Source organism: Eubalaena glacialis, chromosome 4 (genome assembly GCF_028564815.1).
Source record: "Eubalaena glacialis isolate mEubGla1 chromosome 4, mEubGla1.1.hap2.+ XY, whole genome shotgun sequence".
NCBI classification, from domain to species: Eukaryota; Metazoa; Chordata; class Mammalia; order Artiodactyla; family Balaenidae; genus Eubalaena; species Eubalaena glacialis.
This window is the reverse complement of record NC_083719.1, coordinates 124,765,994-124,783,317: the sequence shown is the minus strand read 5'-3', so window position 1 is coordinate 124,783,317 and position 17,324 is coordinate 124,765,994. Positions and strand designations below refer to the sequence as shown.

Here is a 17,324-nt window from a genome sequence, read left to right as displayed (position 1 = left end):
GTGGCTATCCGACCTAATCTTTCTTACTTACTGTCAGTTCCCTGCCACTAGAATTATGTTCCACAGAGGAGGGAACCCAGGACAATGCTGGACACATAGCAAGTGTCCCACTAACAGTCTGTAGGTGAATTAATGAAAGGAGGAAAGATGAGAGCAATAGGAAAGAGGAGGGGGGAAGTGACCTACGGGAGCAAAGAGGGAGGGAATGGCCCATTTTCCCGATTTCTCACATGAATTTCTGAGTCCATCCATCATCAACCAGCATTTGTTAAAAAGGAGCAGCTGCCCAGAGGAAGTCAGCTTAAGAAATCACGAGTAATTTTGATAGAACACAGACAGTTTTTAAATGTCTTTCTCCTCACTGGGTATAAGTATAACTTGTGTCAACATACTTGGCTTTGATCTGAGTTCATGTCAACTTCCATCCCTCAAACCTCCAAGGCTTTTACAGGCCTGTCAACGAGATCCCATTTTCCAATATCCTAATTCCCCCCCATATTGGAGTTCAGAGTTTCAGTTCATCAACTTCAGTGCAGATGCCTTTACAGATCTTGTCTGTGTGCACGAGAAGCCTGCCAGATGCTTATGGGCGTTAAATGAATTAATACAGATATGCGAAACAATTACATTAATAATGAGTGGCATACAGCAACCGCATCATAAATGTTCCCTATCGTTGTTTTTATTATTGTCATCATTATCCATTCATTCAAAAAGGATTTACAGAGTACCTTAGGTGCCTATAGATGCTGTAGACTCCAGATATTCAAAGGTAGACTAAACAGATGGGGTATCTGCCTTCATGGAGCTTATGATGTAGTGGAGAATTCAGAAGATGAAGTTGGGCAGACTAGTGAATGACTGAGCTACCCAGATGGGTGGTTGTAGGCTACACTCTTGCTGGGGACAGGCCCCCATTTGCCTTGTTTCACACTGTTGCTCCAGTACTTCTGAAGAGCATAATAGGCACGCAGTTCATGCTGGAAGACTAAATAACCGCATGAGTGAATTTCTGAGATGGGGCCCAGTGGAAGGTGGGCCTTACAGGTTCAGGGTTTAGGCTGTGTGGGCACCTACGATGTGAGCTCTGCAGTTTGTGGACTCTGTGTTTATGTGGCAAAGTCTGGCTTAGAGTGCATGTGGGTGGACGTGGAGAAGAGGATGGGGTTGTGAGAGTGTGCACCAGCACGAGTAAAACCTGTGTGTGTGTCAGCTAACAGGAACAGCAAAGTCTTTGGTTGTCCACTTTTGAGGTAAATCTGGACCCTTGTGTGAGGTCAAGGGTACAGTTCTGGCCTCAGTAAGTGAGGTATCAGCCAGGGGGCTGTGCTATGAAGACAGGGTATGAAGAGTATTTTGCAAGGCAAGTCTGATCTGTCGTGTAATTGTGTGTGATGCAAATTAAGGGTGGATAAAAAGCAAAATCTAGGGTGGTAAATATGAAGTAAGAATGGGTTGAAATGTGTGAGTCAGTTACAGGTTTTTGTGATTGTCAGAGAAGTAAGCTGGTCTGTCTGTACGGCTCTGTAAACCAATAATTCAGGAGTTCATTATGTGAGAGTGCAGGTTTGTGAGGCAGATTCTAGAACTGGGTGCAACTGTGAGACAATTCTAAGATTAGGATGAGACAGGTCTGGGATTGTGAGTCTGGTAAATCTGAGTTTGTGCGTGTGTGTTGCTCTAAATCAGGAAGGACTTGGCTTTTAAATCAACCCACCTGAGCCAACAAGGTTTCTTTATCTTAGTAGGGCAGAGAGACTTGTGTTTGGAAGGCCAACTCCGGAGTGAGTGTGTGTAAAGCAGGGTTTGTGCGCACGTGTGAGTGAGGCGAGTTCTTGAGTGTGAATCTGAGGGTTGCTGGGCGAGCGGGAAGCGTGCGTGTGTGTGCGCGCGCGCGCGCCAAATTGGATTTCTCCTTTGGATGGGCGGCGGGGAAGCGTGATCGCGGGAGGCCACACGTTAGGGTCTGGGCGCGCAGGAGGTGCGGCCGGCAGGGCGGGCGAGGCGGGCGAGCAGAACACGCCGCCGCTCCGGCCCCCGCGCCGCGCTCGCTGGCTCGGGGCTCGCAGGGGACTGGCAGGAACCGGAGCAGCACTGCCGCCTCTGGCGCGAAGGCTCAGGCGCCTCCTCCCGCCCCAATCACTGTGGCTCGGCGCACGCTGCCGGCGGCTGCCCTTTCCGCCTCTCGGGAAGAGGACCCGTGGGCCCCTGTCGCGATCCAACCATGGCCTCGGGCCGCAGAGGCTGGGACAGCTCCCACGAAGACGATCTGCCCGTGTACCTGGCCAGGCCGGGCACCACCGACCAGGTCCCGCGGCAGAAGTACGGCGGCATGTTCTGCAACGTGGAGGGCGCCTTCGAGAGCAAGACGCTGGATTTCGATGCCCTGAGCGTGGGGCAGCGGGGCGCGAAGACTCCCCGGAGCAGCCAGGGCAGCGCCCGAGGCTCGGGGAGCCGATCCGGCGCCGAGGGGGACACACCGCGCCGGGGCCAAGGCCGAGAGGAGAGCCGGGAGCCCGCGCCCGCGTCGCCTGCTCCCGCTGGGGTGGAGATCCGGAGCGCCACGGGCAAGGAGGTTTTGCAGAACCTCGGCCCCAAGGACAAGGTAGGTGGGCCCGGATCTCCTCTCCGCCTGCCCTCGTTCCCTTCCCAGCCCGGGGCGCCATGGCCCAGGCGCAACTTTCTCCTGCTCACTTTGCAAGGGGATGGAGGACTAGGGGGAGGAAAAGGGCATCCTCCTCTGAGTGCAGCGAGCCCTCCCGGCCCGGATCTGGATTATTCGCGCGTGTCTTCAACTGTAGCATCTTAGTGCGCGCGGGACGGGGTGCGTGGGTCCCCTCGCCTCTCTGCCGCATCCCCGGGCCATCGGTTCTGTGTGGGTGTGTCAGCCCGGCCAGCCCAGGAAGGCTGGGTGATTTCCAGCCCTTCTCTAGGTCTGAGTACCCATCAGCACAATTGTCTTGGTCTCCCCTCTGACTCTAGATTAAATCTCAACCCAGGTCACCAGGGCAGAGGGCAGACTGGTCCTGGGAAAATGGGGTCATCTCCATAGTACCCGGATGAAAGTACAGGGTGGGCGGTCTCCCCTCTCACTCTTCCGACATCAGCTCTGTCCCTGAAACTTTTGAGTGTGGAGCCACTAGACTAAACACCCAAAACCCCATGCCTCTCTTCTGTCCTAGATCGACATTTCACATCTGTGTTTGTAAAGAGTATATTTGTGTAGGTAGCTTGGCACAAGACTGGGGAGCCAGCTGTCTTTGGAAGAGTATTAATTGTATTTTTTAAAAAATAGGCGAGAGGATTAAGGGTACACATTAAACTAGCGCGAGCTGCAAGTTCCCTGCTGCTTTTCCTTGTGCCAAAGCCAATTTCTTGTGTGTGTGTTTTTTAGAAACTCATGTCACACTGAGCTGACTTAAGATATGGCACTGAAACCCAGCTTGCCCTGATTTATTTGTTTATTTCATAGAAAATCAGGACCATAGTTCAGAAAATTCAGCGCCTGGGCAGAGTTGGAGTATTCAGAGTTCAAACGGACGCTTTTGAGTTGGGGAACAATAGTAATCAGATACCTCACCCTTGTCTAGATAATGGCTGCAAAATCCAGCTGCATATATTATACTGTGCTAATACTGTTATGAATAATAACCTGAAATGGAAATGTTTGCCTGAGAACAATTACAGTTAATGCTAACCCAAGTTTTAGATGTTTTTCCATTAAAATGCAGCGAGCCAGTGAAAGGACAGAACTTCTCTGCACTGCGTGATTTTTGGAAGTTTAAAAATAATAAAGCTTTAAGTATTAACAGTGGGAAAGAAAGTACCGAAATTAGTACTGTTTTAAGGTGCCTTTGGGGAACAATGTCATTGTGCCTTGGAATCACTTATTTAGTTTGTGATTTTCACATCATCCTTAGTATACGGGATTTCTCTAGGCCTTGCTCAAATGCCCTTTTAGGAAAATCTTCTGATCTTTTGGAAAGGGTTTGGCTGATTTCTAAACTGAAGAATGGCCCTAGGGAAAGGTTATTGCCTCTCTTCAGGTCTGACTTTGATCAGTATTGAAATGTTCCCTTCCTGACTCTAAGGGGTGGGAGAGGTGATGGAAAAGGTCGGTAACAATTGCTCTGAGTCAGTACTATTCCCTTTGCTGGAACACCCCTGATGTAAGCCAGATAATATGCCTGGTTTGCAAGATTTAAGAATGGTAACTAGAGAAAGGGAAAATGTTCCTCTTTTAAACCCAACAAGTCTTTCGTTTTCCTTCCTTTTGCAAACCCTGTACTTTTGCCTCTTAATTGAAAAATAATAATACAACCAGGATTTCTAGTGCTACATGGTTATTTCTAAGTTCGGGTTTGCTGTCAGCTTCATCCAGACCATGTTATTATCTCTAATTTGGTTGAATCACACTGTTAGAAGAGACAGCAGAGGTTATCTACTTCTGAACTTGATTATCTCCTTGAGGGTAGGGATCGGGTGTTTGGATTTATCTTTGTGGCTGAAATGCCTGGCACATTGGAGGTGCTGGATAAAAGTTTGATAAAACCCCCTTAATGAAGCCATCTCTTTTGCTACATAGGTACAAAATCATCATCTGGCCTCTGTTTAAATACTGCCATTTTCAGGGAGCTCACTTCTTCATGAAGCAATTTTGGATGACTTTACGTTAAAAAAATTAAATAAGCCCAAGTCTACCACCTGTAGTTTCTACAAACTATTCTTCGTTCTGACCACTGGAAATATAAGAATAACTATGTTTCCTTATTCTGAGATAGTTTAATCATTTTAAGCATGTAGGCTTGTGTATCTGTCAGAAAAGGTGGGGTAATGCCACAGTAACAAACAGTCCCTAAATCTCAGTGGCTTAATCAAACAATAACTGTTCTTTGCTCCTGCTCCTTGTCTGTGATGGATCTGCAGGGCCGCTCTGTTCATTATTGCTCCTCAGAGACCTAGATTGATGGAGGTCCCATGTCCTCACATCCATGGTGGGAAAAGCATGTGGTAAATTGCTCACAGACTCTTAAACTCCCACACTGAAGTCATGAGCATGACTTATGCTCATATTTCATGGGCCAGAGCAAATCATCAGTCCATGTCCAACTTCAAAAGAACTGAGACAGTACAATCTTACTGGGATCCTGTAAGATAGAGGTTAGAAATATTTGGGAAGTAGCTTTAAGATCTCTCCCAGATCTGGGGTACCTTAGTGGGATGAAAACTGGCTCAACCCTTACAAATTATATGACCATAAATGTGTATCTTATTCTCTGTGCCTTAGTTTTTCTCTTTTGCAAAATGCAGATAACAGTGACTTCTTTGCGTATGGTGCTCAATACATGTTAGTTACTGTTACTCATTGATTTTTACTGCCTTTTATATGTTTTAGAGCAATTATCACATTCTTCCTAAAATTCTCTTTTTTAGCCTTATTATTCCTAGCTTCTTCAGCTCTGCATTGTATGAGTCTTTTACCACTTGGATTTCCTTTTCAGGTTATACTATATTTTGTAAATATTCTTTTGAAAATATAGTGCCCAGAACTGAACACAGTGTTCTAGATGGGATATGGCCATGGCAAAATGCATTAGGCTAGTTACTTTCCGTGATTTATACACAACATATGTTTCTGTAGTAAAGATTACACATAATAATTCATTAATCCATGTCCTACTGTTGTCTCCATAATAAACTCCATGTCATTCAGCCTTCAGAAACTTTTCCACATAAGCCAGGATATCTACATACTATGTTGGTACAGTTGAACTTAAAACAAAACCAAAAGGAAAAAAATATTTTAACTGCAGGATTTTATTTTTTTCCTCTGTAATATTCATCACCATTTTGCTCATTTTTCTATTATAATGATAATTTTGAAGCTTAATTCTATAGTACAATATCCCTTACTCCAGTTTTGGACTATCTGCAGATTTGTTAATAAGTATCTCTTTTTGAGCACTTTCTATGTGCCTGACATCTCTATCTCTATCTCTTTATCTGTGTCTTTTCCGGACATGTTACTGTAATGCAAGGCAAGGACGGACCTTCCCACTATATACACCTTAGAAACCGTCTCCATCTCCCTGCCAGTCCATTATTCAGAATTCTTGGAGCTCAGTTGCTCAGTCTTTGAGAACAGTTGCTGCAAAATCCTTATTCTTCCAAGTTGATTTTGAAGCTATAGAAAGAGGTTTTTAAAATATCATGATAAAATTAAAATATGCTTTGTCTCTAGCATACCTAGTTATTAATTCCCACCTGATGGAAATGAGTTTAGTTAATAAAAGAATAAATTATGAAAGGGTTAAATAACAAAAGTGTTTGGCAGAATAAAAATGTAAAAAATGTCACTGAGTTATACTCCAAATGCCATGTTCCAGGTTTGAGGTATTACTGGCTGTTTCTATTGTGGTTCTGGATCTATGTAAACACCTTATTAAATTATGTATTTACATTTTTCTCATGATAGGCATTCATATTGCCAAACTCTTCCACATATCTTTTTGTTTATGATTTTTGACAGTCAGTACATAAAAAAGCAATTCTAAGTGAAAAGTAAATATTTTTTCACCATTTGTCAAGAAGGTTTCCATGCATGCAGAAAGGAAGTCACTTCTAGCAGTGAGGAAATTACTAAAGGGAGGAGAATTATGATATATAGTCTGCCAAGAGCAAATGATTCTGCAGACTCTGTCATCCAGTGAAAACAAAGTAAAGACATTATGATTATGTGGGTCTATTGATAACTCCCTTTCGGGAACTGGGGGTCATTTCTGGTTCCCTGCTTCTCACGTGGGCCACTTTTGTGCAAGATTTTTCCCTATGAAGTCAGCAGGGCTTTGGGGTGTAGGAGGAGAGAATTTGAAACAAATGAGCTGTGCCTCTTACCTTTTACCATTTGTCTTTTTGTTGTCCTGGGTGATGGTTTTCAAAATGATTCAGAGAAATTGAAGTCTTCCTCCTTAACCTACACAAAGGAAGACAGCTGGCAATAGAATTCTAGGCTTATAAAGGCTTCTCTAGTCATCCAAATCGAAACCCTGTAGTGTAAATGAATTTTACAAGGCTGCTCAGACAAACTAAAGTTTGCACTCAGGCTGGGAAAAAGAGTTCTTACTTACCTGGCCCTCAGGCCACACTTGAATCTGGGAGTACATTTACTTAGCCAAACTTGGATGTGTTTGAAACCATTCAGAACTTTAGTTTAGTCTGACAGTAGGCATTTGAGGGACATAAAAAATGTGCCTTCTAAGTAATGCTGCGATTGGCAGAGTTCCCTCAAAGTAATGGGCCCTGGAGACAAGGTTTTGCTGACGGCTCTTGTAAGTAATGTTTTAGAAGCCAGAGGATGGTCTGTGATACTTTTCTGTGAGCGATTTCTATAGCTGATTCTCTTTATGATTAGTTTCCAGTAATCAAATAATGTTCCTGTGAGACAGTGGATAAAGCTTCCTAGGAAGAGGAAATCTGGCCGAGGGGAGTGGAATCCTTGAATGCAAGTTCAGCCCCTCTTTTGCAAGAGGAGGCAGAAGGTCTGTTTGGGTGTGTAAGCTTTTAAAAAACTTTTAAAAAACTAAACTTTCAGGAAAATGTCATGTTAAAATTTATCTGTACTCTTAACATGGACTCACATGGCATTCAAAAAACAGTTCAACTCTATCAAAAAAACAGTGAGATGAGGCAGAAAAAAAGACAACTGGATAAAGCATTAGCTTCCTTTAACCAGCTAGCTATACAATTTAGGCAAGTTACCTCCCTTTTCTCTGAGTTTTAGTTTCCCCCTTTCTAAAATGAAGGGGCTGGACCAGTGGTCTATAAACTTTTCTGATTCTGTACCTTTATGCAAAAATTTTTTGAGCATGCTCTCTTTCTATATATGTGTATATATACATATATGTACACACATGTGCATATATATAAATTACATCTACAAATAATATATTAATATCTTACGACATTATTAGATACAAAGAAAAAGTACAAACTAAAAAAGAAGAGATATCATCATAAATATAAATCCTGATATTTTTTTCTTGTACCCTGGTGGCTCATCTTGCCCACCCAGTTGGGTGAGTGCTTGTAAGTCTATGATCTTTGGAACAAAGCCATAGCAGTCAGTGGTTCTAATATCAATATAATAGTCATTAATGAGTTCACTGTCAGCCTGAGTCCTTCAGGGACATATCGTCTTTTATGGACCAGTATCTAAGAGAAAAGTTCCAAACCATTGAAGGTTTGTGATGAGGCTGCAGGCCAGGTGATGGCTAGTGCTCAGTGTACTCTTTATAAATATATGTCTGGGGTTGGGCCAGTGGGGTGTGGATAACAAGGGCCACCATAAATATGATGAGGAGTCCCCAGATCTCCCTTCATGCACTAATTTTCTCTTTTCTCATTGTTTCAAAAACATTCATTAAGCACCAGCTATGTAGGTGAGCAATCAAAAACTAATGTTAGAGGAACAAAGGTGAACCAAATAGATACACATTAGGAAAACATAAACTGCCTTTTGTCATAATCTCTCAGAGAAAACTGCCATTAACACAAGAGTGTATTTTCTTTACTCCAAAATAAAAGTGGGAACATGCGGTATTATCTGTTTTTAAACAGTGTTTTTTTTTACCACTTTTTAAAACATTTAATAAACTTTATTTCTGAGAGCAGGTTTAGGTTCATTGCAAAATTGGGTGGAAAGTACAGAGATTTCCCATATTTCTCCTGCGCCCACTCTTGCATAGCCTCCTCCATTATCAGCTTCCCCCACCAGAGTGGTATATTTGTTGCAATTGATGGACCTATTGACACATTCTCATCACCCAAAGTCCATAGTTTACATTAGGGTTCACTCCTGGTGTTGTGCATTCTGTGGATTTTGACAAATGTACAGTGACAGGTATCCATCAGTACAGTATCATACAGAGTATTTTCACTGCCCTAAAAATCCTCTGTGTTCCGCCTGTTCGTCCCTCCCTTTCCTCTAACCCCTGACAACTATAAATATTTTTACTGTTTCTATAGTTTTGCCTTTTCCAGAATGTCATACAGTTGGAATCATACAATATCTAACCTTTTCAATTGCTTTCTTTTACTCAGTAATATGCATTTAAATTTCTTCTGTGTCCTTTCATGGCTTGATAGCACATTTCTTTTTAGCACTGAATATTCCATTGTCTAGATTAACTACAGTTTATTTATCCATTCACTTACTGAAGGACATTTTAGCCGTGTCCAGGTTTTGGCAGTTAGGACTTAAAGCTGTTGTATACGTTCATTTGCAGCTTTTTGTGTGGACATAATTTTTTTTCTCTTTTATTTATTTATTATTTATTTTTTTTAATAGACCTTTATTGGAGTATAATTACTTCGCAATACTGTGTTAGTTTCTGTTGTACACCCAAGTGAATCAGCCATATGCATACATATATCCCCATGTCCCCTCCCTCTTACGCCTCCCTCCCACCCTCCCTATCCCACCCCTCTAGGTCGTCGCAAAGCACCGAGCTGATCTCCCTGTGCTATGCGGCTGCTTCCCACTAGCTAACTATTTTACATTCGGTAGTGTATATATGTCGATGCTACTCTCACTTTGCCCCAGCTTCTCCCTCCCTTGCCCGTGTCCTGAAGTCCATTCTCTTGGACATAAATTTTTAGTTCATTTGAGTAAGTTGAGTGTGATTGCTGGATCATATGATGAGTATATTTAGTTTTGTAAGAAATCTCCAAAGTAGAAGAAGTAAGAAGTCTTCCAAAGTAGCTGTACCATTTGTATTCCCACCAGCAATGAATGAGAATTCCTTTTGCTCCACATCCTCGCCAGCATTTGGTGTTATCACTATTTTGGATTTTCGCCATTCTAATAGATATGTAGTAGTATGTCATTGTTGCTTTAATTTGCAATTCCCTAATGACGTGCAATGCTGAACATGTTTTTATATGCTTACTTGTCATCTGTATGTCTTCTTCTTGTGAGGTGTCTGTTCAGGTCTTTTGCCCATTTTTAAATTGGGTTGTTCATTTTATTATTGTTTATTGTTTTAAGAGTTCTTTGTATTTTTTGGATAAGAATCCTTTATCTCATGTGTCTCTTGCAAGTATTTTCTCCCAGTCTGTGGCTTCTAATTCTCTTAACATTTTCTTTTGTGGGGCAGAAGTTTTTAAATTTTAATCAAGTCCAGCTTACCCATTACTTCTTTCATGGATTTTACCTTTGTTGTTGTATCTAAAAAGTCATTGTCATACCCAAGGTCCTCTAGGTTTTCTTCTATCTGATTTTCTAGGGGTTTAGAATTTTGCATTTTATTGATACATTTAGGTTTGTGATCCATTTTGAGTTAAATTTTGTAAAGGGTATAGGATCTGTGCCTAGATTGATTTTGTTGCATGTGGATGACCAGTTGTTCCAGCACCATTTGTTGAAAAAGACTATCTTTGCTCCATTGTATTCCCTTTGTTCCTTTGTCCAAGATCAGTTGCCTGTATTTATTTCTAGGGTCTATTTCTAGGTTCTCTATTCTGATCCATTAATCTATTTGTTTATCCATTTGCCAAAACCACTCTGTCTTGATTACTGTAAGTGTTGAAGTTGGATAATGTCAGTTCCTTAGAGTTTCTCACCATTAAGTGTTCAGATTGTCCATTTCTTCTTGTGTGAGTTTTAGTGGATTGTGTCTTTCAAGGAATTAGTCCATTTCATCTGGGTTATAAAAATTATGGGTGTAGAGTATTTCATAATATTCCCTTATTATCCTTTTAGTGTACATGGGATCTATAGTGATGTCCCCTCTTTTATTTTTGATATAATTTATGTCTTCTCTTTTTTCCTTAATTATCCTGCCTAGATGCTTATCAATTTTATTGATCTTTTTGAAAAATCAGCTTTTGGTTTAATTTTCACTATTGCTTTTTTTTTTTGATTTAGTTGATTTATGTTCTAATTTTTATTCTTTCTTTTCTTTTCCTTACTTTGGATCTAATTTGTCTTTCTTTTCTAGTTTCTTAAGATGGAAGCTTACACTATTGATTTTAGATCTTTCTTCTTTTCTAATATATGCATTCAGTGTTATAAATTTCCCTCTAAGCAGTGCTTTAATTGCATCCCACGGATTTTGATATGTTGTATTTTCACTTTTATTTAGCTCAAAATATTTTAAAATTTCTTTTGAGATTTCTGCTTTGACCTGTGTGTTACTTAGAAGGGTGTTTAATCTCCAATTATTTTGGGGATTTTCCAGCTATCTTTCTCTTATTGATTTCTAGTTTAATTCTATTGTGGTCTGAGAATAAATATTATATGATTTCTATTCTCTTAAATTTGTTAAAGTATGTTTTATAGCCCAGAATGTGATATATCTTGGTGAATATTCTGTGTGAGCTTGAGAAGAATGTATAGTCTGCTGTTGTTGGACGAAATAGTCTGTAGATATCAGTTATATCTAGTTTATTGATAGTCCTGTTGAGTTCAACCATGTCTTTATTGATTTTCTGCCTGCTGGATTTGTCCATTTTGGATAGAGGGGTGTTAAAATCTCTAAGTATAACAGTGGATTTATCTATTTCTCCTGGCGGTTCTATCAGATTTTGCCTCACATACTTTGACGCTCTGTTTTTAGGCATTAAGAATTGTTATGCCTTCCTGTAGCATTGACCCCTTTATCATTATGTAATGCCCTTCTTTACACCTGATAACTTTCCTACTTTGAAGTCTGCTCTGAAATTAATACAGCTACTCCTGCTTTCTTTTAATTAGTATTAGCATGGTATGTTTTTCTCCATTCATCTACTTTTAGTTTATATGTGTCTTTATATCTAAAGTTGATTTCTTGTAGACAATGTATAGCTGGGTTGTGTTTTTTGATCAACTCTGACAATCTGTCTTTTAATTGGTGCATTTAGACCATTCACATTCAAAATGATTATTGATATAGTTGGGTTAATATTTACTGTATTTGTTAGTGTTTTCTACTTGTTGTCCTTGTTCTTTGTTCTTATTTTTGTCTTCCATTCTTTTTTTGCCTTTTATGATTTTAATTGAGCATTTTATGTGATTCCATTTTCTCTGTTTTCTTCACATATCAGTTATACTTCTTTTTAACTTTTCTTATTGGTTGCACTAGAGTTTGCAATATACATTTACAACTAACCCAAGTCTACTTTTCAAATAACACTGTACTGCTTCACAGGTAGTACAAGTACCATATAGTAACCAAATATTCTCATTTCTTCCCACGTGTTCCTTGTGTCATTGCTGATATTCATTTCACTTATATATAAACATAAATAAATAAATAAAGGAATACATTTTAGCTATTATTATTTTGAACAAAATGTTACATATTAGATCAATTAAAAATAAAAAATAAAAATTTTTATTTTGTCTTCACTTGTTCCTTCTCCTGTGCTCTTCCTGTCTTTATGTAGATCCAAATTTCTGAGCTATATCATTTTCCTTCTCTTCAAAGAACTTCTCTGAACATTTCTTACCAGGCAGATCTATTGCCGACAAATTCCCTCAATTTTCATTTGTCTGAGAAAGTCTTTACTTCTCCTTCACTTTTGCAGGATATTTTGCAAGTTCAGATTTCTAGTCTGTTTTTTTTTTCTCTCAGTACTTGAAGTATTTTACTCCATTCTCTTCTTGCTTGCATTATTTCTGAGAAGTCAGATGCAATACTTATCTTTGCTCCTCTGTAGGTAAGGTGTTTTTACCCCCTCTGGCTTCTTTCAAGATTTTTTTATCTCTGATTTAACGAAATTTGAATATGATGTGCCTAGGTGTAGTTTTTTCATTTGTTTGCTTTGTTTTTTGGGCTTACCATTCTGTGAGCTTCCTGGATCTGTGGTTTGGTGTCTGACATTAATTTGGGGGAAATTCTCAGTCATTATTGCTTTAAATATTGCTTCTGTTTCTTTCTTCTCCTTCTGGTATTCCCATTATGTACATGTTACACCTTATGTAGTTGTCCCAAAGTTCTTGGATATTCTGTTCTGGTTTTTTTTTCTTTTTCAATCTTTTTTCTCTTTCCTCAGTTTTGGAAGTTTCTGTGGTTATAACCCCAAATTCAGAGTTCAGGTTTTCCTCAGTTGTATCTAATCTACTAAAGAGCCCATCAAAGGCATTCTTCATTTCTGTTATAGTGTTTTTGTTCTCTAGCAATTTTCTTTTTTGATTCTTAGTTAGAATTTCCATCTCTCTGCTTATATTATATCTTTGTTCTTGCATGTTGTCTACCTTTTTCATTGACACCCTTAACATATTAATCATACTTTTTCCAAATTCCTTGTCTGATATTTCCAACATTCCAGACATATATGACTCTGTTTCTAATGCTTATTCAATCTCTTCAAACTGTGGGGTATTTTTTTGTTGGTTTGTTTGTTTTGCTTTCAGTATGCCTTGTTATTTACTATTATTATTTAAAAATATTTATTTATTTATTTGGCCGTGCTGGGTCTTAGTTGCGGCACGCAGGATCTTTGTTGCAGCGCGTGTGATCTGTAGTTGCAGCACGCAAACTCTTAGTTTTGGCATGTGGGATCTAGTTCCCTGACCAGGGATTGAACCCGGGCCCCCTGCATTGGGAGCACGGAGCCTTAGCCACTGGACCACCAGCGAAGTCCCTGCCTTGTTATTTTTTTTTGAAAACTGGACACAATGTACTGGGTAAAAGGAACTACAATAAATAGACTTTTACTAATGTGGTGGTAAGATGTGGATGTAGGGGAAGCATTCTGTAGTGCTATGATTAGGTCTCAGTCTTTTGGTGAACCTGTGCCTCTGAACAGTGAACTTCACCACTTTCACAGTCCTTCCCTGCCACCTATTAGGTGGGACAGGATGGCTGGAGGGGGCTGGAGTTGTGTATTTTCCTTCTCCCACACAGGCGGCTGGAGGTGGCTAGTGCTGGGTATTTCTTCCTCCCCCTCAGGGAGGTTAGGCTCTGATAAAACCGCGGCAGGTTAGGCTCCGGTAAATTAGTTACTTCTGAAGGCAGGCCTTGTTAAGAAGAACAGAATGCTCTGGTGTATTTCAAAAGGGTTCTTTTTCGCCTCTCCCTGCCAGAAGCAGCAGGGGATTTTTCTCTGATTTTTCACTCTGAGGACCAGGGAAAGCTCTTGGAGGTAACAGTCACAGAACTGTGAGGGTTCTCTGTTAACTGGGTAACTGGGTCCCCTGGGGTTTTTAACTCTCAGAGTTGTACACGCTGAGCCTCCAGCAATTCATCAATCCCAGTTCAGGTTTTCCTACCTTGGCACTGGTTCCCTTGGTAGTGTTTGCTTCTGATTTTCTGTTCAGGTAAGTTGTGATTCTGTATTCACTTGTTTTCTCCAGTTTGGGGGGCAGTGGTTTTCTCTGTGTCCTCACTTTAAGAGTTGTTGGTGTGTTAGTTTGCTCAGCATTTTCCTTGTCAGGATGGAGTGGCAACTTCTTAGCTCCTTACATGTTGGATCTGAAACCCTAAACTATTTTTTTAAACTTAAGTTATTTTGGCGTCTTTACAGAGCATCAAAGATTTTCCAAAATATAATTTATAATAGCAGTATAGTACTCTACTGTGAGGCATCACATATTTAATCACTTATGCCTGCCTTTTAATTGGACATTTGTATTTTTGTTTTCAGTTTTGACTTTATTTTTACTTTCTCTTCTTTTGCTAATGCAAATAAGGAAGTGATAGACCTCCTTCTAGCTAAATCTTTTTGCATATTCACTTCATTAGCATTTGTCAGTGGAAAATTCCTAGAAATAGACACCTGTGGTGTGGTCATTTTCAGCTGCAGGAACACTGAGTATGGAATGGTTGTTTCCTATGTGAAACTTCACGGGCAGGATTCTGCAGTGTATAAAGCCAGGAAAGTATTTTGTGTAAATTCTGTAAGAAAGACGGGTACAGTCTGGGCCAAACTGCTCAATAGCAGATGAGATTAAGGGGACACAAAGCCAGGTAAATGGGGACAAAGTAAAAGACATGGGAAGAAAAAGATTTTAAATCTTAGCTGGAGATAAAAATATAGACAGGAAGAAAGTTAAAGTTGTAAAAGGAGATCCACTAAAAAATAGAATTTTTCTCTACCAAAGTAGTTCCCACCAAAATCTATTGTTATTTTACTTTTCCTTGAGTTTAGGGCACAAATATGAGGTTCAAGGTGTGTTCTAATGCAAAGATCCATTTATGGAATACTAATTTATGCAAGGTACTGCTGTCTTTAATCCTCACAATAACTCTGCAAAATAGGTATTAATAGCTACGTAGTCTGGGAGAGAAACTGAATCTCAGAGAGATTACTTGATTTCCTGTAGTCATACAACTAGAAATGGACAAAGTAGGATTTAAGCTCTTAGACTGTCCAACTGCTTTTTATACCACTTTGCTGTTCTCCTAATATGTGGTGGCAGCTAAGAATTAGTTCTGAATGGGGTCGAGCACCTAGCACTGGCTTGGCTAAGAGGATTATCCAGAATAAAATATCTACTGGTGAGACTTTTTGGAGAGTAAGAGGATGGGGCTCTCAGAATCGAAATAGGAAAGCAGAGTTTGGTCAAGTCCAAAAGGTGAGCTCAGTGGCTAAAGCAGAAAATACTGGAAGCTAGGAGGCCCTAGAAAGAGACCAGGAGATAGAGCAAGGGAAGGAAGAAATAGAGAGGGACTCAAGATAGTTGTCATGAAATGCACCAAATACCTAATAATTATTTTTTTAAAATTTACTTTATTGAAGAATAGTTGATTTACAGTATTGTGTTAATTTCTGCTGTACAGCAAAATGATTCAGTCATACATATATATTCTTTTTTATATTATTTTACATTATGGTTTGTCACAGGATATTTAATATAGTTCCCTGTGCTATACAGTAGGACCTTGTTGTTTATCCATTTTCTATGTAATAGTTTGCATCTGCTAATCCCAAACTCCCAGTCCAACTCCCCCCCCACCCTACCCCTTCTTCCCCTTGGCAACCACAAGTCTGATCTGATCTCTATGTCTGTGAGTCTGTTTCTGTTTGGTAGATAAGTTCATTTGTGTCATAGTTTAGATTCCACATATAAGTGATGTCATATGGTATTTGTCTTTCTCTTTCTGACTTACTTCACTTAGTACGATAATTTCTAGTCCATCCATGTTGCTGCAAATGGCATTATCTCATTTTTTTGATGGCTGAGTAGTATTCCATTGTATATATATACCACATCTTCTTTATTCATTCCTCTGTTGATAGACATTTAGGTTGTTTCCATGTCATGGCTATTGTGAATAGTGCTGTTATGAACATTGGTGTGCACGTATCTTTTTGAATTATAGTTTTGTCCAGATATATGCCCAGGAGTTGGATTGCTGGATCATATGGCAACTCTATTTTTAGTTTTTTGAGGAACCTTCATACTGTTTTCCATAGTAGCTGCCCCAATTTACATTCCTACCAACAGTGTAGGGGGGTTCCCTTTTCTCCACACCCTCTCCAGCATTTGTTATTTATAGATTTTTTTAATGATGGCCATTCTGACTGGTGTGAGGTGGTACCTCATTGTAGTTTTGATTTGCATTTCTCTAATGATTAGCGATGTTGAGCATCTTTTCATGTGTCTGTTAGCCATCTGTATGTCTTCTTTAGAGAAATGTCTATTTAGGTCTTCTGCCCATTTTTTGATTGGGTGGTTTTGTTGTTGTTGTTGAGCTGTGTGAGCTGTTTGTATATTTTGGAAATTAAGCCCTTGTCAGTTGCGTCGTTTGCAGATATTTTCTCCCAGTCCATAGGTTGTCTTTTCATTTTGTTTGTGGTTTCTTTTGCTGTACAGAAGCTTGTAAGTTTGATTTGGTCCCATTTGTTTATTTTTGCTTTTGCCTGATAATTATTTTTATTGGGTGCTGTGGCTTGCTGGTTGCTTGACCTGATTTAAAGGCACTTGCTAAGGGCAGATAGTATTCAAAGGATGGTGGCAGAGATGGAGCTCAGATCCAGGTCTGCAGGACTCTGGAGCCCACACACCACTATTAATGACAGTCTCTTTTGAGGGGCAGATATTATTCAAAGGATGGTGGCAGAGATGGAGCTCAGATCCAGGTCTGCAGGACTCTGGAGCCCACACACCACTATTAATGACAGTCTCTTTTGAGGGGCAGAATCACTTGTTTATTTCCAAGAAGCTAGACTATGTCCAAAGAGAAAAGATGCAGTGCTTACAGGGAGTTGGAAGTGGGCTGGGGAAGGGCTGTTTTCCTCTGACTACATCCTGTCATTTAGATAGAAATAAATAAAGCCAATGAAATGGAAAATTGTATGATAAATGGATACTGAGTAAGAAGGAAAATAATACAGTTGAT

At 40.0% G+C, this 17,324-nt stretch overlaps 1 protein-coding gene across 1 annotated transcript in view; it reads left to right on the top strand.

The window, feature by feature from the left end:
• The first annotated feature begins 2,019 nt into the window (after nt 1-2,019).
• The window catches only part of DPYSL3 (dihydropyrimidinase like 3), a 113,964-nt gene continuing 98,659 nt past the window's right edge, over nt 2,020-17,324 (top strand). The window contains exon 1 of the mRNA XM_061189808.1: nt 2,020-2,605. Coding sequence (XP_061045791.1) covers nt 2,225-2,605 — 381 coding nt within the window. The 5' untranslated portion in view covers nt 2,020-2,224. The remainder of the gene's footprint in view (nt 2,606-17,324) is intronic.